The 19,134-nt window shown below is 47.4% G+C and overlaps 2 protein-coding genes across 4 annotated transcripts in view; one reads left to right on the forward strand and one right to left on the reverse strand.

Moving 5' to 3' along the window:
- LOC136778948 (protein O-mannosyl-transferase TMTC1-like) overlaps positions 1-19,134 on the reverse strand; it is a 120,244-nt gene that overhangs the window by 17,967 nt on the left and 83,143 nt on the right. For all 3 annotated transcript variants that reach the window (XM_066736164.1, XM_066736166.1, XM_066736165.1), the window contains one exon: positions 18,419-18,608. In XM_066736164.1, the coding sequence (XP_066592261.1) occupies positions 18,419-18,608 (190 nt within the window). The remainder of the gene's footprint in view (positions 1-18,418; positions 18,609-19,134) is intronic.
- On the forward strand, positions 327-18,095 carry LOC136779152 (fibroin heavy chain-like). Its single transcript, XM_066736553.1, has 8 exons — positions 327-581; positions 692-16,732; positions 16,790-16,931; positions 16,979-17,036; positions 17,583-17,665; positions 17,722-17,781; positions 17,863-18,006; positions 18,058-18,095. Exons 1-8 carry the CDS (start codon positions 327-329, stop codon positions 18,093-18,095), a joined length of 16,821 nt encoding a protein of 5,606 aa, XP_066592650.1.

The raw sequence follows: 19,134 nt of genomic DNA on the forward strand, positions 1-19,134 counted from the left end.
CAAGAGTATCCTACTCTTATTTAAGTTTGCCTTCTTGATAAAAGTTCAATTATATATAGAAAGCGAAATAATGAGACAAAAATAACGCAATTAATTAAGCTTATTCTGGATATTTCTATGCTCGTGATAACTAACAACCTAGTCCCTTAAGCACATGTTCGCTGATAATATTTAAATACTGCACCGAAGCGCGCAATATAATTACAAAATACGTGTAAAACCAAGCCCGTTTCATGAACGATTGATTGTTTTCACAATTGCTACCACGAGTATATAACCGACAGACTTTTAAGAACATACAGTAGTTATCCGGGACCGAAACGAGAATGAATGTTGCTACGTGCCTCTTAATATTTCTTGTGCTTTGGTATTCTGCCAATTGCAGTCCAACAATTAGAAGCCATGGAGATAAAGAATCATATAACGTGAAATTAAATGAAATTTTTCAGGATGTGCAAGATGTACAGTTCCCTAAAAATGACGAGAATAATCTAAAAAGATTGTGGAATAAAAAAATAGAACCTATTTTACGGAAAAAAGACCCTGGAAAATCTTGGAATGCTAATTACTTCATGGAAAAGGTAAGCTAATATCGTAAAAATGAAACAATTAACTGTGTTATATATCACAAACATCCATTTCTTAAAATTGTTGTACAAATAAAATCTGATCTTAAAAATTAATTGCACAGGATAATAAGGATAAAGAGATCGGCAACAGCCAGAATATGTTCCAGACGTTCTTAAATGGATTTGAAGTAGGAAAACAATATGTGCGAGAAGTTATTGATACAGCAACAAATCTTATACGCATTTTTGTAGATAAAAAAAATTCCGAAAAGCGCGAAGGAAACATTAATAATGAAGGTTTCATTTCAAAATCAGAAATACAAAATAAACATCGACAGAAAAGATCACCTATAAAAGTGCCCGGATATATATTTGGATCACATGATGAGTCAAATGTATATAAATTTAATAAAAATAGCTTAAGAAAAGTGTTTATGGGAGACCAAGCTACTGTTGCTGAAGCTTTAAATGGAGCTGCTGCGATAGATCGAATTTTATCTCAGGCGACAAAAGCTGCGGCTGATGCTAAAAAATTCAGTAACTATCTTGACGACGAGGTCTATGGATCTGCATTAACTACCGGTACAACATTAATTGATATAGACTCTAACGATGAAATAGAAGAAGACGATATACATGAAAATGTTAATGTAAACACAGACAAATTGGTCAACAGGATTCCAAATGTAATCAAAGCCTCGCAAACGTCAAAAAAAGCAAATATCGACACTGAGTCAAATACAATATCGATAACACATGGTAAGAAACCTGCGGAGGATGCGCACGGAAACCATGCAAATTCAGCTGCAACCGCGCAAGCTGAGACAGCCTCTTCAGAAAGTATTAAAATTATTGACGGAAACAGAAAAATTAACACAGCTAAAGCAGCCGCGTCATTTAATCCTGAAGTAAAAGCAAATGCTATAAGTAGAGCTAAAGCTGGTAGTGGTAATAATAAATCTACTCCTCAAGTATCATTAGGGGCTAGTACCGCAGTTGAAGCAAAGGCATCGGCAGAATCTAAAGGTCAAGGTCCTGTTTGGAGAGGTATTGAAAAAAATAGAAAATCTAAAGTAAGCGCAGAAGCTGAATCAGACGCATCTGCAGGTGCTAACTTAATCGGTGGAAAAAGAAAAATAAATCTTCCTCGAGGAGCGGCTCCATCAAGAGCTGATGCTGAAGCAAATGATTCCAATGGAACAATAGTTGGTGGAGGTAAAAACAGATGGGCACCAAAGGGATCAGCAGGGCCTAGTGACGAAGCTGAAGCAGAGGCCTCAGTAAAATCTGGAGGTAAAGGCTCTGCTTGGGGAGGTATTGGAAAGACTAGCGATTCTGGTGTAAATGCTAAAGCTGAAGCAACCTCTTCAGTAGGTGTTACTCTCATTGGAGGGAATGGAAAAATTAATCTTCCTCGAGGAACCGCTGCATCCAATGTTCATGCTGACGCAGGCGTTTCAAGTGAAGCGACAGTTGGTTATGGAAATAGCAAATGGGTACCTCAAACATCAGGAGTTAGTGCCGATGCTGAAGCGGAAGCCTCGGCAGGAACCGGAGGCAAAGACCTTGCTTGGGGAGGAATAGGAAAGAAAAAAAATTCTGGAGTAACTGCTGAAGCTGAAGCAGCCGCTTCCAGTGGAGCCATAGTTGGTGCAGGTGATAACAAATGGGCACCAAATGGTTCATCAGCAGCTAGTGCCGAAGCTGGAGCAGAGGACTCTGCTGGGTCTGGAGGTAAAAGCCCTGCTTGGGGAGGTATTGGAAAGAACGGAAATTCTGTTGTAACTGCTGAAGATGAGGCAGCCGCTTCCAGTGGAACCACAGTTGGTGTAGGTAATAACAAATGGGCACCAAATGGTTCATCAGCAGCTAGTGCCGAAGGTGGAACAGAAGCCTCTGCCGGGTCTGGAGGTAAAGGCCCTGCATGGGGAGGTATTGGAAAGAATGGAAATACAGATGGAACTGCTGAAGCTGAGGCAGCCGCTTCCAGTGGGGCAACAGCTGGTGAAGACAATAACAAATGGGCACCAAAGGAATCATCAGGAGCTAGTGCCGAAGCCGGAGCAGAGGCCTCTGCCGGGTCTGGAGGTAAAGGCCCTGCATGGGGAGTTATTGGAAAGAATGGAAATTCTGTTGTAACTGCTGAAGCTGAGGCAGCCGCTTCCAGTGGAACCATAGTTGGTGTAGGTAATAACAAATGGGCACCAAATGGTTCATCAGCAGCTAGTGCCGAAGGTGGAGCAGAAGCCTCTGCCGGGTCTGGAGGTAAAGGCCCTGCATGGGGAGGTATTGGAAAGAATGGAAATTCTGGTGTAACCGCTGAAGCTGAGGCAGCAGCTTCTAGCGGTGTTGCAGTTGGTGTTGGTAATAACAAATGGGATCCAAAGGGTTCACCAATAGCTAGTGCCGAAGCTGGAGCAGAGGACTCTGCTGGGTCTGGAGGTAAAAGCCCTGCTTGGGGAGGTATTGGAAAGAATGGAAATTCTGTTGTAACTGCTGAAGATGAGGCAGCCGCTTCCAGTGGAACCACAGTTGGTATTGGTAATAACAAATGGGCACCAAAGGGATCATCTGGAGCTAGTGCCGAGGCTGGAGCAGAGGCCTCTGCCGGGTCTGGAGGTAAAGGCCCTGCATGGGGAGGTATTGCAAAGAATGGAAATACAGATGGAACTGCTGAAGCTGAGGCAGCCGCTTCCAGTGGGGGAACAGCTGGTGAAGACAATAACAAATGGGCACCAAAGGAATCATCAGGAGCTAGTGCCGAAGCCGGAGCAGAGGCCTCTGCCGGGTCTGGAGGTAAAGGCCCTGCATGGGGAGTTATTGGAAAGAATGGAAATTCTGTTGTAACTGCTGAAGCTGAAGCAGCCGCTTCCAGTGGAACCATAGTTGGTGTAGGTAATAACAAATGGGCACCAAATGGTTCATCAGCAGCTAGTGCCGAAGGCGGAGCAGAAGCCTCTGCCGGGTCTGGAGGTAAAGGCCCTGCATGGGGAGGTATTGGAAAGAATGGAAATTCTGGTGTAACCGCTGAAGCTGAGGCAGCAGCTTCTAGCGGTGTTGCAGTTGGTGTTGGTAATAACAAATGGGATCCAAAGGGTTCATCAGGAGCTAGTGCCGAAGCTGGAGCAGAAGCCTCCGCCGGGTCTGGAGGTAAACGCCCTGTTTGGGGAGGTATTGGAAAGAATGGAAATTCTGGTGTAACCGCTGAAGCTGAGGCAGCCGCATCCAGTGCAGCAACAGTTGGTGTTGGTATTAACAAATGGGCACCAAAGGGTTCATCAGGAGCTAGTGCCAAAGCTGGAGCAGAGGCCTCTGCCGGGACTGGAGTTAAAGGCCCTGCTTGGGGAGGTATTGGAAAGAATGGAAATTCTGGTGTAACTGCTGAAGCTGGGGCAGCCGCATCCAGTGCAGCAACAGTTGGTGTTGGTAATAACAAATGGGATCCAAAGGGTTCATCAGGAGCTAGTGCCAAAGCTGGAGCAAATGTTTCTGCCGGGACTGGAGGTAAAGTCCCTGCTTGGGGAGTTATTGGAAAGAATGGAAATTCTGGTGTAACCGCTGAAGCTGAGGCAGTCGCTTCCAGTGGAGCTGCAGTTGGTGTTGGTAATAACAAATTGGATCCAAAGGGTTCATCAGCAGCTAGTACCGAAGCTGGAGCAAATGCTTCTGCCGGGACTGGAGGTAACGTCCCTGCTTGGGGAGGTATTGGAAAGAATGGAAATTCTGGTGTAACTGCTGAAGCTGAGGCAGTCGCTTCCAGTGGAGCTGCAGTTGGTGTTGGTAATAACAAATTGGATCCAAAGGGTTCATCAGCAGCTAGTACCGAAGCTGGAGCAAATGTTTCTGCCGGGACTGGAGGTAAAGTCCCTGCTTGGGGAGGTATTGGAAAGAATGGAAATTCTGGTGTAACTGCTGAAGCTGAGGCAGCCGCTTCCAGTGGAGCTGCAGTTGGTGTTGGTAATAACAAATTGGATCCAAAGGGTTCATCAGCAGCTAGTACCAAAGCTGGAGCAAATGCTTCTGCCGGGACTGGAGGTAAAGTCCCTGCTTGGGGAGGTATTGGAAAGAATGGAAATTCTGGTGTAACTGCTGAAGCTGAGGCAGCCGCATCCAGTGGAGCAACAGTTGGTGTCGGTAATAACAAATGGGCCCCAAAGGGTTCATCAGGAGCTGGTGCCGAAGCTGGAGCAGAGGCCTCTGCTGGGTCTGGAGGTAAAGGCCCTGCATGGGGAGATATTGGAAAGAATGGAAATTCTGGTGTAACTTCTGAAGCTGAGGCAGCCGCATCCAGTGGAGCAACAGTTGGTGTTGGTAATAACAAATGGGATCCAAAGGGTTCACCAGGAGCTAGTGCCGAAGGTGGAGCAGAGGCCTCTGTCGGGACAGGAGTTAAAGGCCCTGTTTGGGGAGGTATTGGAAAGAATGGAAATTCTGGTGTAACTGCTGAAGCTGAGGCAGCCGTATCCAGTGGAGCAACAGTTGGTGTTGGTAATAACAAATGGGATCCAAAGGGTTCATCAGGAGCTAGTGCCGAAGCTGGAGCAGAGGCCTCTGCCGGGACAGGAGTTAAATGCCCTGCTTGGGGAGGTATTGGAAAGAATGGAAATTCTGGTGCAACTGCTGAAGCTGAGGCAGCCGCATCCAGTGGAGCAACAGTTGGTGTTGGTAATAACAAATGGGATCCAAAGGGTTCATCAGGAGCTAGTGCCGAAGCTGGAGCAGAGGCCTCTGCCGGGTCTAGAGGTAAAGGCCCTGTTTGGGGAGGTAATGGAAAGAATGGAAATTCTGGTGTAACCGCTAAAGCTGAGGCAGCCGCTTCCAGTGGAGCTGCAGTTGGTGTTGGTAATAACAAATTGGATCCAAAGGGTTCATCAGCAGCTAGTACCGAAGCTGGTGCAAATGCTTCTGCCGGGACTGGAGGTAAAGTCCCTGCTTGGGGAGGTATTGGAAAGAATGGAAATTCTGGTGTAACTGCTGAAGCTGAGGCAGCCGTATCCAGTGGAGCAACAGTTGGTGTTGGTAATAACAAATGGGATCCAAAGGGTTCATCAGGAGCTAGTGCCGAAGCTGGAGCAGAGGCCTCTGCCGGGACAGGAATTAAAGGCCCTGCTTGGGGAGGTATTGGAAAGAATGGAAATTCTGGTGCAACTGCTGAAGCTGAGGCAGCTGCATCCAGTGGAGCAACAGTTGGTGTCGTTAATAACAAATGGGCTCCAAAAGGTTCATCAGGAGCTAGTGCCGAAGCTGGAGCAGAGGCCTCTGCCGGGACAGGAGTTAAAGGCCCTGCTTGGGGAGGTATTGGAAAGAATGGAAATTCTGGTGTAACTGCTGAAGCTGAGGCAGCCGCATCCAGTGGACCAACAGTTGGTGTTGGTAATAACAAATGGGATCCAAAGGGTTCATCAGGAGCTGGTGCCGAAGCTGGAGCAGAGGCCTCTGCTGGGTCTGGAGGTAAAGGCCCTGCATGGGGAGATATTGGAAAGAATGGAAATTCTTGGGTAACTTCTGAAGCTGAGGCAGCCGCATCCAGTGGAGCAACAGTTGGTGTTGGTAATAGCAAATGGGATCCAAAGGGTTCATCAGGAGCTAGTGCCGACGCTGGAGCAGAGGCCTCTGCCGGGTCTGGAGGTAAAGGCCCTGTTTGGGGAGGTATTGGAAAGAATGGAAATTCTGGTGCAACTGCTGAAGCTGAGGCAGCTGCATCCAGTGGAGCAACAGTTGGTGTCGGTAATAACAAATGGGCTCCAAAGGGTTCATCAGGAGCTAGTGCCGAAGCTGGAGCAGAGGCCTCTGCCGGGACAGGAGTTAAAGGCCCTGCTTGGGGAGGTATTGGAAAGAATGGAAATTCTGGTGTAACTGCTGAAGCTGAGGCAGCCGCATCCAGTGGACCAACAGTTGGTGTTGGTAATAACAAATGGGATCCAAAGGGTTCATCAGGAGCTGGTGCCGAAGCTGGAGCAGAGGCCTCTGCTGGGTCTGGAGGTAAAGGCCCTGCATGGGGAGATATTGGAAAGAATGGAAATTCTTGGGTAACTTCTGAAGCTGAGGCAGCCGCATCCAGTGGAGCAACAGTTGGTGTTGGTAATAGCAAATGGGATCCAAAGGGTTCATCAGGAGCTAGTGCCGACGCTGGAGCAGAGGCCTCTGCCGGGTCTGGAGGTAAAGGCCCTGTTTGGGGAGGTATTGGAAAGAATGGAAATTCTGGTGCGACTGCTGAAGCTGAGGCAGCTGCATCCAGTGGAGCAACAGTTGGTGTCGGTAATAACAAATGGGCTCCAAAGGGTTCATCAGGAGCTAGTGCCGACGCTGGAGCAGAGGCCTCTGCCGGGTCTGGAGGTAAAGGCCCTGTTTGGGGAGGTATTGGAAAGAATGGAAATTCTGGTGCAACTGCTGAAGCTGAGGCAGCTGCATCCAGTGGAGCAACAGTTGGTGTCGGCAATAACAAATGGGCTCCAAAGGGTTCATCAGGAGCTAGTGCCGAAGCTGGAGCAGAGGCCTCTGCCGGGACAGGAGTTAAAGGCCCTGCTTGGGGAGGTATTGGAAAGAATGGAAATTCTGGTGTAACCGCTGAAGCTGAGGCAGCCGCTTCCAGTGGAGCTGCAGTTGGTGTTGGTAATAACAAATTGGATCCAAAGGGTTCATCAGCAGCTAGTACCGAAGCTGGTGCAAATGCTTCTGCCGGGACTGGAGGTAAAGTCCCTGCTTGGGGAGGTATTGGAAAGAATGGAAATTCTGGTGTAACTGCTGAAGCTGAGGCAGCCGCATCCAGTGGAGCAACAGTTGGTGTTGGTAATAACAAATGGGATCCAAAGGGTTCATCAGGAGCTAGTGCCGAAGCTGGAGCAGAGGCCTCTGCCGGGACAGGAGTTAAAGGCCCTGCTTGGGGAGGTATTGGAAAGAATGGAAATTCTGGTGTAACTGCTGAAGCTGAGGCAGCCGCATCCAGTGGACCAACAGTTGGTGTTGGTAATAACAAATGGGATCCAAAGGGTTCATCAGGAGCTGGTGCCGAAGCTGGAGCAGAGGCCTCTGCTGGGTCTGGAGGTAAAGGCCCTGCATGGGGAGATATTGGAAAGAATGGAAATTCTTGGGTAACTTCTGAAGCTGAGGCAGCCGCATCCAGTGGAGCAACAGTTGGTGTTGGTAATAGCAAATGGGATCCAAAGGGTTCATCAGGAGCTAGTGCCGACGCTGGAGCAGAGGCCTCTGCCGGGTCTGGAGGTAAAGGCCCTGTTTGGGGAGGTATTGGAAAGAATGGAAATTCTGGTGCGACTGCTGAAGCTGAGGCAGCTGCATCCAGTGGAGCAACAGTTGGTGTCGGTAATAACAAATGGGCTCCAAAGGGTTCATCAGGAGCTAGTGCCGACGCTGGAGCAGAGGCCTCTGCCGGGTCTGGAGGTAAAGGCCCTGTTTGGGGAGGTATTGGAAAGAATGGAAATTCTGGTGCAACTGCTGAAGCTGAGGCAGCTGCATCCAGTGGAGCAACAGTTGGTGTCGGCAATAACAAATGGGCTCCAAAGGGTTCATCAGGAGCTAGTGCCGAAGCTGGAGCAGAGGCCTCTGCCGGGACAGGAGTTAAAGGCCCTGCTTGGGGAGGTATTGGAAAGAATGGAAATTCTGGTGTAACCGCTGAAGCTGAGGCAGCCGCTTCCAGTGGAGCTGCAGTTGGTGTTGGTAATAACAAATTGGATCCAAAGGGTTCATCAGCAGCTAGTACCGAAGCTGGTGCAAATGCTTCTGCCGGGACTGGAGGTAAAGTCCCTGCTTGGGGAGGTATTGGAAAGAATGGAAATTCTGGTGTAACTGCTGAAGCTGAGGCAGCCGCATCCAGTGGAGCAACAGTTGGTGTTGGTAATAACAAATGGGATCCAAAGGGTTCATCAGGAGCTAGTGCCGAAGCTGGAGCAGAGGCCTCTGCCGGGACAGGAGTTAAAGGCCCTGCTTGGGGAGGTATTGGAAAGAATGGAAATTCTGGTGTAACTGCTGAAGCTGAGGCAGCCGCATCCAGTGGACCAACAGTTGGTGTTGGTAATAACAAATGGGATCCAAAGGGTTCATCAGGAGCTGGTGCCGAAGCTGGAGCAGAGGCCTCTGCTGGGTCTGGAGGTAAAGGCCCTGCATGGGGAGATATTGGAAAGAATGGAAATTCTTGGGTAACTTCTGAAGCTGAGGCAGCCGCATCCAGTGGAGCAACAGTTGGTGTTGGTAATAGCAAATGGGATCCAAAGGGTTCATCAGGAGCTAGTGCCGACGCTGGAGCAGAGGCCTCTGCCGGGTCTGGAGGTAAAGGCCCTGTTTGGGGAGGTATTGGAAAGAATGGAAATTCTGGTGCGACTGCTGAAGCTGAGGCAGCTGCATCCAGTGGAGCAACAGTTGGTGTCGGTAACAACAAATGGGCTCCAAAGGGTTCATCAGGAGCTAGTGCCGACGCTGGAGCAGAGGCCTCTGCCGGGTCTGGAGGTAAAGGCCCTGTTTGGGGAGGTATTGGAAAGAATGGAAATTCTGGTGCAACTGCTGAAGCTGAGGCAGCTGCATCCAGTGGAGCAACAGTTGGTGTCGGCAATAACAAATGGGCTCCAAAGGGTTCATCAGGAGCTAGTGCCGAAGCTGGAGCAGAGGCCTCTGCCGGGACAGGAGTTAAAGGCCCTGCTTGGGGAGGTATTGGAAAGAATGGAAATTCTGGTGTAACCGCTGAAGCTGAGGCAGCCGCTTCCAGTGGAGCTGCAGTTGGTGTTGGTAATAACAAATTGGATCCAAAGGGTTCATCAGCAGCTAGTACCGAAGCTGGTGCAAATGCTTCTGCCGGGACTGGAGGTAAAGTCCCTGCTTGGGGAGGTATTGGAAAGAATGGAAATTCTGGTGTAACTGCTGAAGCTGAGGCAGCCGCATCCAGTGGAGCAACAGTTGGTGTTGGTAATAACAAATGGGATCCAAAGGGTTCATCAGGAGCTAGTGCCGAAGCTGGAGCAGAGGCCTCTGCCGGGACAGGAATTAAAGGCCCTGCTTGGGGAGGTATTGGAAAGAATGGAAATTCTGGTGCAACTGCTGAAGCTGAGGCAGCTGCATCCAGTGGAGCAACAGTTGGTGTCGTTAATAACAAATGGGCTCCAAAAGGTTCATCAGGAGCTAGTGCCGAAGCTGGAGCAGAGGCCTCTGCCGGGACAGGAGTTAAAGGCCCTGCTTGGGGAGGTATTGGAAAGAATGGAAATTCTGGTGTAACTGCTGAAGCTGAGGCAGCCGCATCCAGTGGACCAACAGTTGGTGTTGGTAATAACAAATGGGATCCAAAGGGTTCATCAGGAGCTGGTGCCGAAGCTGGAGCAGAGGCCTCTGCTTGGTCTGGAGGTAAAGGCCCTGCATGGGGAGATATTGAAAAGAATGGAAATTCTGGGGTAACTTCTGAAGCTGAGGCAGCCGCATCCAGTGGAGCAACAGTTGGTGTTGGTAATAGCAAATGGGATCCAAAGGGTTCATCAGGAGCTAGTGCCGACGCTGGAGCAGAGGCCTCTGCCGGGTCTGGAGGTAAAGGCCCTGTTTGGGGAGGTATTGGAAAGAATGGAAATTCTGGTGCAACTGCTGAAGCTGAGGCAGCTGCATCCAGTGGAGCAACAGTTGGTGTCGGTAATAACAAATGGGCTCCAAAGGGTTCATCAGGAGCTAGTGCCGACGCTGGAGCAGAGGCCTCTGCCGGGTCTGGAGGTAAAGGCCCTGTTTGGGGAGGTATTCGAAAGAATGGAAATTCTGGAGTAACCGCTGAAGCTGAGGCAGCCGCATCCAGTGGAGCAACAGTTGGTGTTGGTAATAACAAATGGGCACCAAAGGGTTCATCAGGAGATAGGGCCGAAGCTGGAGCAGAAGCCTCTGCCGGGACTGGAGTTAAAGGCCCTGCTTGGGGAGGTATTGGAAAGAATGGAAATTCTGGTGTAACTGCTGAAGCTGAGGCAGCCGCATCCAGTAGAGCAACAGTTGGTGTCGGTAATAACAAATGGGCTCCAAAGGGTTCATCAGGAGCTAGTGGCGAAGCTGGAGCAGAGGCCTCTGCCGGGACAAAAGCTAAAGGCCCTGCTTGGGGAGGTATTGGAAAGAATGGAAATTCTGGTGTAACCGCTGAAGCTGAGGCAGCCGCATCCAGTGTAGCAACAGTTGGTGTTGGTAATAACAAATGGGATCCAAAGGGTTCATCAGGAGCTGGTGCCGAAGCTGGAGCAGAGGCCTCTGCTAGGTCTGGAGGTAAAGGCCCAGCATGGGGAGATATTGGAAAGAATGGAAATTCTGGGGTAACTTCTGAAGCTGAGGCAGCCGCATCCAGTGGAGCAACAGTTGGTGTTGGTAATAACAAATGGGATCCAAAGGGTTCATCAGGAGCTGGTGCCGAAGCTGGAGCAGAGGCCTCTGCTGGGTCTGGAGGTAAAGGCCCTGCATGGGGAGATATTGGAAAGAATGGAAATTCTGGGGTAACTTCTGAAGCTGAGGCAGGCGCATCCAGTGGAGCAACAGTTGGTGTTGGTAATAACAAATGGGATCCAAAGGGTTCATCAGGAGCTAGTGCCGAAGGTGGAGCAGAGGCCTCTGCCGGGACAGGAGTTAAAGGCACTGTTTGGGGAGGTATTGGAAAGAATGGAAATTCTGGTGTAACTGCTGAAGCTGAGGCAGCCGCATCCAGTGGAGCAACAGTTGCTGTTGGTAATAACAAATGGGATCCGAAGGGTTCATCAGGAGCTAGTGCCGACGCTGGAGCAGAGGCCTCTGCCGGGTCTGGAGGTAAAGGCCCTGTTTGGGGAGGTATTCGAAAGAATGGAAATTCTGGTGTAACCGCTGAAGCTGAGGCAGCCGCATCCAGTGGAACAACAGTTGGTGTTGGTAATAACAAATGGGCACCAAAGGGTTCATCAGGAGATAGGGCCGAAGCTGGAGCAGAAGCCTCTGCCGGGACTGGAATTAAAGGCCCTGCTTGGGGAGGTATTGGAGAGAATGGAAATTCTGGTGTAACTGCTGAAGCTGAGGCAGCCGCATCCAGTGAACCAACAGTTGGTGTTGGTAATAACAAATGGGATCCAAAGGGTTCATCAGGAGCTAGTGCCGACGCTGGAGCAGAGGCCTCTGCCGGGTCTGGAGGTAAAGGCCCTGTTTGGGGAGGTATTGGAAAGAATGGAAATTCTGGTGTACCCGCTGAAGCTGAGGCAGCCGCATCCAGTGCAGCTACAGTTGGTGTTGGTATTAACAAATGGGATCCAAAGGGTTCATCAGGAGCTGGTGCCGAAGCTGGAGCAGAGGCCTCTGCTGGGTCTGGAGGTAAAGGCCCTGCATGGGGAGATATTGGAAAGAATGGAAATTCTGGGGTAACTTCTGAAGCTGAGGCAGGCGCATCCAGTGGAGCAACAGTTGGTGTTGGTAATAACAAATGGGATCCAAAGGGTTCATCAGGAGCTAGTGCCGAAGGTGGAGCAGAGGCCTCTGCCGGGACAGGAGTTAAAGGCACTGTTTGGGGAGGTATTGGAAAGAATGGAAATTCTGGTGTAACTGCTGAAGCTGAGGCAGCCGCATCCAGTGGAGCAACAGTTGGTGTTGGTAATAACAAATGGGATCCAAAGGGTTCATCAGGAGCTAGTGCCGACGCTGGAGCAGAGGCCTCTGCCGGGTCTGGAGGTAAAGGCCCTGTTTGGGGAGGTATTCGAAAGAATGGAAATTCTGGTGTAACCGCTGAAGCTGAGGCAGCCGCATCCAGTGGAGCAACAGTTGGTGTTGGTAATAACAAATGGGCACCAACGGGTTCATCAGGAGATAGGGCCGAAGCTGGAGCAGAGGCCTCTGCTGGGTCTGGAGGTAAAGGCCCTGCACGGGGAGTTATTGGAAAGAATGGAAATTCTGTTGTAACTGCTGAAGCTGAGGCAGCCGCTTCCAGTGGAACCACAGTTGGTGTAGGTAATAACAAATGGGCACCAAATGGTTCATCAGCAGCTAGTGTCGAAGGTGGAGCAGAAGCCACTGCCGGGTCTGGAGGTAAAGGCCCTGCATGGGGAGGTATTGGAAAGAATGGAAATTCTGGTGTAACTGCTGAAGCTGGGGCAGCCGCATCCAGTGTAGCAACAGTTGGTGTTGGTAATAACAAATGGGATCCAAAGGGTTCATCAGGAGCTAGTGCCGAAGCTGGAGCAGAGGCCTCTGCCGGGTCTGGAGGTAAAGGCCCTGTTTGGGGAGTTATTGGAAAGAATGGAAATTCTGGCGTAACCACTGAAGCTGAGGCAGCCGCTTCTAGTGGAGCTGCAGTTGGTGTTGGTAATAACAATTTGGATCCAAAGGGTTCATCAGCAGCTAGTACCGAAGCTGGAGCAAATGCTTCTGCCGGGACTGGAGGTAAAGTCCCTGCTTGGGGAGGTAATGGAAAGAATGGAAAATCTGGTGTAACTGCTGAGGCTGAGGCAGCCGCATCCAGTGGAGCAACAGTTGGTGTTGGTAATAACAAATGGGATCCAAAGGGTTCATCAGGAGCTAGTGCCGAAGCTGGAGCAGAGGCCTCTGCCGGGACAGGAGTTAAAGGCTCTGCTTGGGGAGGTATTGGAAAGAATGGAAATTCTGGTGCAACTGCTGAAGCTGAGGCAGCCGCATCCAGTGGAGCAACAGTTGGTGTCGGTAATAACAAATGGGCCCCAAAGGGTTCATCAGGAGATAGGGCCGAAGCTGGAGCAGAAGCCTCTGCCGGGACTGGAGTTAAAGGCCCTGTTTGGGGAGGTATTGGAAAGAATGGAAATTCTGGTGTAACTGCTGAAGCTGAGGCAGCCGCATCCAGTGGAGCTGCAGTTGGTGTTGGTAATAACAAATGGGATCCAAAGGGTTCATCAAAGGCTAGTGCCGAAGCTGGAGCAGATGCTTCTGCCGGGTCTGGAGGTAAAGGCTCTGCATGGGGAGGTATTGGAAAGAATGGAAATTCTGGTGTAACCGCTGAAGCTGAGGCAGCAGCTTCTAGCGGTGTTGCAGTTGGTGTTGGTAATAACAAATGGGATGCAAACGGTTCATTAGGAGTTGGTGCCGAAGCTGGAGGAGATGCTTCTGCCGGGTCTGGTGGTAAAGGCCATGTTTGGGGAGGTATTGGAAAGAATGGAAATTCTGGTGTAACCGCTGAAGCTGAGGCAGCCGCTTCCAGTGGAGCTGCAGTTGGTGTTGGTAATAACAAATGGGATCCAAAGGGTTCATCAGGAGATAGTGCCGTAGCTGGAGCAGAAGCCTCTGCCGGTACTGGAGGTAAAGGCCCTGCTTGGGGAGGTATTGGAAAGAATGGAAATTCTGGTGTAACTGCTGAAGCTGAGGCAGTCGCTTCCAGTGAAGCTACCGTTGGTGTAGGTAATAACAAATGGGCACCAAAGGGATCATCTGGAGGTAGTGCTGAAGCTGGAGCAATTGCTTCTGCCGGGACTGGAGGTAAAGTCCCTGCTTGGGGAGGTATTGGAAAGTATGGAAATTCTGGTGTAACTGCTGAAGCTGAGGCAGTCGCTTCCAGTGGAGCTGCAGTTGGCGTTGGTAATAACAAATGGGATCCAAATGGTTCATCAGCAGTTAGTGCCGAAGGAGGAGCAGAGGCCTCTGCCGGGTCTGGAGGTAAAGGCCCTGCTTGGGGAGGTATTGGAAAGAATGGAAATTCTGGTGTAACTGCTGAAGCTGAGGCAGTCGCTTCCAGTGAAGCTACCGTTGGTGTAGGTAATAACAAATGGGCACCAAAGGGATCATCTGGAGGTAGTGCCGAACCTGGAGCAGAGGCTTCTGCCAGGACTGGAGGTAACGGCCCTGCATCGGGAGGTATAGGAAAGAATGGAAATTCTGGTGTAACTGCTGAGGCTGGGGCAGCAGCTTCCAGTGGAGCTGCTGTTGGTGTTGGTAATAACAAATGGGATCCAAAGGGTTCATCAGGAGCTAGTGCCGAAGTTGGAGCAGAGGCCTCTGCCGGGTCTGGAGGTAAAGGCCCTGCTTGGGGAGGTATTGGAAAGAATGGAAATTCTGGAGTAACCGCTGAAGCTGAGGCAGCCGCTTCCAGTGGAGCTGCAGTTGGTGTTGGTAATAACAAATGGGCACCAAATGGTTCATCAGCAGCTAGTGCTGTAGGAGAAGCAGAGGCCTCTGCCGGGTCTGGAGGTAAAGGCCCTGTTTGGGGAGGTATTGTAAAGAATGGAAATTCTGGTGTAACCGCTGAAGCTGAGGCAGCCGCTTCCAGTGGAGCTGCAGTTGGTGTTGGTAATAACAAATGGGATCCAAAGGGTTCATCAGGAGCTAGTGCCGAAGCTGAAGCAGAGGCCTCTGCCGGGTCTAGAGGTAAAGACCCTGTTTGGAAAAGTATTGGAAAGGATGGAAATTCCGATATAACTGCTGAAGCTGAGGCAGCCGCATCCAGTGGACCCACAGCTGGTGCAGGTAATAACAAATGGAAACAAAAGGGATCATCAGGAGATAGTGCCGAAGCTGAAGCAGAGGCCTCTGCCGGATCTGGTGGTAAAGACCCTGCTTGGGGAGGCATTGAAAAGAATGGAAATTCTGGTGTAACTGCTGAAGCTGAGGCAGCCGCTTCCAGTGAAGCCTCAGTTGGTGCAGATAATAACAAATGGGCAACAAAGGGGTCATCAGGAGCTAGTGCCGAAGCTGGAGCAAAGGCTTCTGCTGGGTCTGCAGGTAAAGGCCCTGCTTGGGGAGGTATTGAAAAGAATGGAAATTCTGGTGTAACTGCTGAAGCTGAGGCAGCCACTTCCAGTGGAGCTGCAGTTGGTGTTGGTAATAACAAATGGGCACCAAATGGTTCATCAGCAGCTAGTGCTGAAGGAGGAGCAGAGGCTTCTGCCGGGTCTGGAGGTAAAGGCCCTGTTTTGGGAGGTATTGAAAAGAATGGAAATTCTGGTGTAACTGCTGAAGCTGAGGCAGCCGCATCCAGTGGAGCAACAGTTGGTGTTGGTAATAACAAATGGGATCCAAAGGGGTCATCAGGAGCTAGTGCCGAAGCTGGAGCAGAGGCCTCTGCCGGGTCTGGAGGTAAAGGCCCTGTTTGGGGAGGTTTTGGAAAGAATGGAAATTCTGTTGTAACTGCTGAAGCTGAGGCAGCCGCTTCCAGTGGAACCACAGTTGGTGTAGGTAATAACAAATGGGCCCCAAAGGGTTTATCAGCAGCTAGTGCCGAAGGTGGAGCAGAAGCCTCTGCCGGGTCTGGAGGTAAAGGCCCTGCATGGGGAGGTATTGGAAAGAATGGAAGTTCTGGTGTAACCGCTGAAGCTGAGGCAGCCGCTTCAGCAGGTGTTAAGCGGATTGGAGGAAAAGGAAAAATTAATCTTCCTCGAGGAATCGCTATAGCCAATACTGATGCTGAAGCAAGCGCTTCAAGTGGATCTGTAATAGGTGGAGGAAATAACAAATGGGTTCCACAAGCATTAACAAGAGCTAGTTCTGTATCTGAATCAACAGCTTTTGCAGGATCAGTTGGTAAAGGTGCTGAAGGGGGAGATATTGAAAACGACGGAAATTCAGGTACAACCACTGAAGCTGTTGGAATGTCTTCTGCAGTAGTTAATAGAGTTGAAGATAATATTAAGACATCAATACCTCAAGATTTAATTGGAGATTCCACTCCTGTACTTAATTTATCCCCCTTGATTAATGCCAATACAGCAGACTCCCTGGTTTGGAGTCCAGGGACTATACCAGCAGCTGAAGTGCACACTGAAATAGAAGCTTCCACACAAGCGTACAGAGAAGCTGTTAGAACACCAATTTGGAAACCTTTATTAACATTTTTAGCCGAGAAGCATACTGATCCTTTGACATCTACAAATTTATCCCCCAGTTCAAATTCCGTTAGTAATATCATCGGTAATTCTAATTTAGTGGGCTCGAATGGAGTCTTAAAGGGGCAAAATAATTTGAAACCTCCATCAACACCTTTGTGTGATACTGGTAAAGGAACGAAGAAAACATCGATTACACCAAATGCTGTAACAACCAGGTCGGATTTTGCAAAAAGTTTTGCTAAACCGGTAACTGAAGAATCGGTCGCGGCAGTGAATGTACCTCCTGTGCTTGAAACTAGTAGCAAGGAACTTTCAAAGAAAGATCGTGTTTGTATCGATGCACTTACTTCGCCTGTAGTCAAAGGACATTTGGTTCCAAGTGAAGATCATCTTAACAATGCAATGGTACGGTAATACGCTTATGTTTTTTTATAGTTATTTTAATTTGTCATTTTTTTATAGGTAAAGAGTGATGACAGTGGAACTGATATAATAGCTGTGCAAAAGAATCGAGGGGATTCAGTTAGGATTACATTTATAAAAAATAATATACCACCATTCGTTATATCTAGACGTATTCCTAGTGAAGTTTATCGAATGATTAGTAAGATTCTCATCAATTAGACCGGCTAAAAGCTGATTATATAATAGGCATATGCATATTTACTCTGGAGTTACTAGTTTATGCCTACTTTATAAAGAATGTCTAGTAAGTTTGAGTTTTAGGTTGTGTTTTGAATGTTTATATGTTTAGAAAAACGGATAGATAATTATGAATAGATATAAATGTTTTTCAAAAAAATATAGATCTTTGAAATATACTTTTACACCGTATTTAATATTTTCAAATTTTTGTTTACATTTATTTTCATTCTTTACATAACGGCATAAGTTCATTTTTGTTATGTTCATACTTATATTTCATACATTAAAGCATCCAACCATCTATTAATTATTAAGTATTGTTTTAAGTTTATTACAAAGCGTTAATGTGTAGAACTGATTACGTGGTTTGAAGATTAAAATAATGTAGAATAAAAATAGTATTTAAAAAATTGTTTTTGACACGACATATCATTGCCTTTTTCCCTTAGCAATTAAATTTCAAACGATAGATGTTATGTACTCTCATGCTATGCAAACTGAATGCACAATATATATTTGAGCAAATACAAAAATGGGAAATGACTAATGTATAAGGAAATAGTGTTTTATTTTAAATATATTTTAATATAAATTTAAATGTTATGCTTAGTAGATTATTTAACTATTTTCTCAACAAATTCAGGAGGCCTTCTAATCTAAGAAGTTTAAATCTGTCTCATAATGAAGAGAATAGTCAATTAATTAAAAATTTGAATACTTTTTACCACATTAGTTTTAAATAATTGTAGGTATTCAGGATCCTTACTTTGGCTTCCATGTCTTTACCAACATAGAGATAGTTTATGATGGTACTTTTGAGTTCTCACGGTCTTTCATGAGGATAGCATAGTGGTTTATTTTTTAAGAAAATAATTCATATTGTTTTCAAGTCTTAAATAAAGTGCGTATCAATATTCACTCCTTTGTTCCTGAGAAAGAAATAGCGCGTAATAGTCGAAATAAACGGAACAGCCATTCAATTTTATCTTACTCAATGACGAAACGAACATGTGAGGTTAAAAAGCAATATGGATGTAACAACGACAGAAGTTAGTTTTCCTAGATAAAAATGGTATACTTTACAGACAGTAAAACTAGTAAAAGCTTGAGGTCTTCACGCTGAGCGTTTAGATGTTGACTAATGGACGATGAGATCTGGTAAGGATACGAAGAGGGGCTTGACTGCAAGTTTATATGTTGCGAAGGTTTTACTACAAAACTTTTTTCATTCACCTCAACTTAGTACACCTTTATTATCATAGGTTGTACGAAATTTTAATAATCGCTTATTATATCATCACTTTTTAGTCAAATGATTAAATATCATCTTAGCACTAGTGCGTCAAGACTTTATAAACTATACGTATAATATGATACCGTTTCTCACGAACAGATTTTCTTTTAAAGTTATTTATTTATGATATTATTAAAGACTTGTAAACTTACCTCAAAGTCCGTAAAAGCTTTGTAAGTGAGTACCAAACAGCCACCAAAGAAGAGGCAAGTCGCCAGGTTCCTAATGTCAGCCAGAGTGGCTACCAACGGCACAGAGCCCATTTGCCAGTCATGGGAAAGTGCTACTGGGCAGAGGAGGAGCCAACAATTCAATGCTGCCAGATAACAGAACGTTAACAATCTGCAATTAAAAACCAGACCGATATATTAACACTTTGTCCTACTATTGGCACAATTTACAGGAGTTGCAAGACATTCTTGTAGAGTTGTATAATATACGATTATACTACTTGTAACGCACCCTCTTTTATCAAGTAGTCTAAGAAAAATATATGTATTGATCTTAAGAGTTTGACCGCCTCTGTGTGTTCAAATAAAGGTATTATAAAATCTTCCAATAACATTCTTAAGCAAAATTAGGTTCCTGGGCCTTTCTTAATAAATAGCGAGAACGAATGTTTCTAATTTTTCTTGAATCTATATATTTATACTATACTAGTTTAATTAGTTATGTATGTTCTCTTATTTTACGTATCAGAAATATATTAAATAATTGTATTTCCTTATTGATAAAAGTGAATATATTGGTTAGATGCACTGATATCCCATCAGCATTATTAGCGATATGATCAAGTGGTCACACGGGAAAGAGTAGTCGACGGTGTAGAGTGCTGACGCGATGCTTTCATTTTCTCACTATCAGCATC

Source organism: Prorops nasuta, unplaced genomic scaffold (assembly GCF_024137725.1).
Source record: "Prorops nasuta isolate Cenicafe-Biocafe unplaced genomic scaffold, Cenicafe_Pnas_1.2 PNAS00015, whole genome shotgun sequence".
NCBI classification, from domain to species: domain Eukaryota; kingdom Metazoa; phylum Arthropoda; class Insecta; order Hymenoptera; family Bethylidae; genus Prorops; species Prorops nasuta.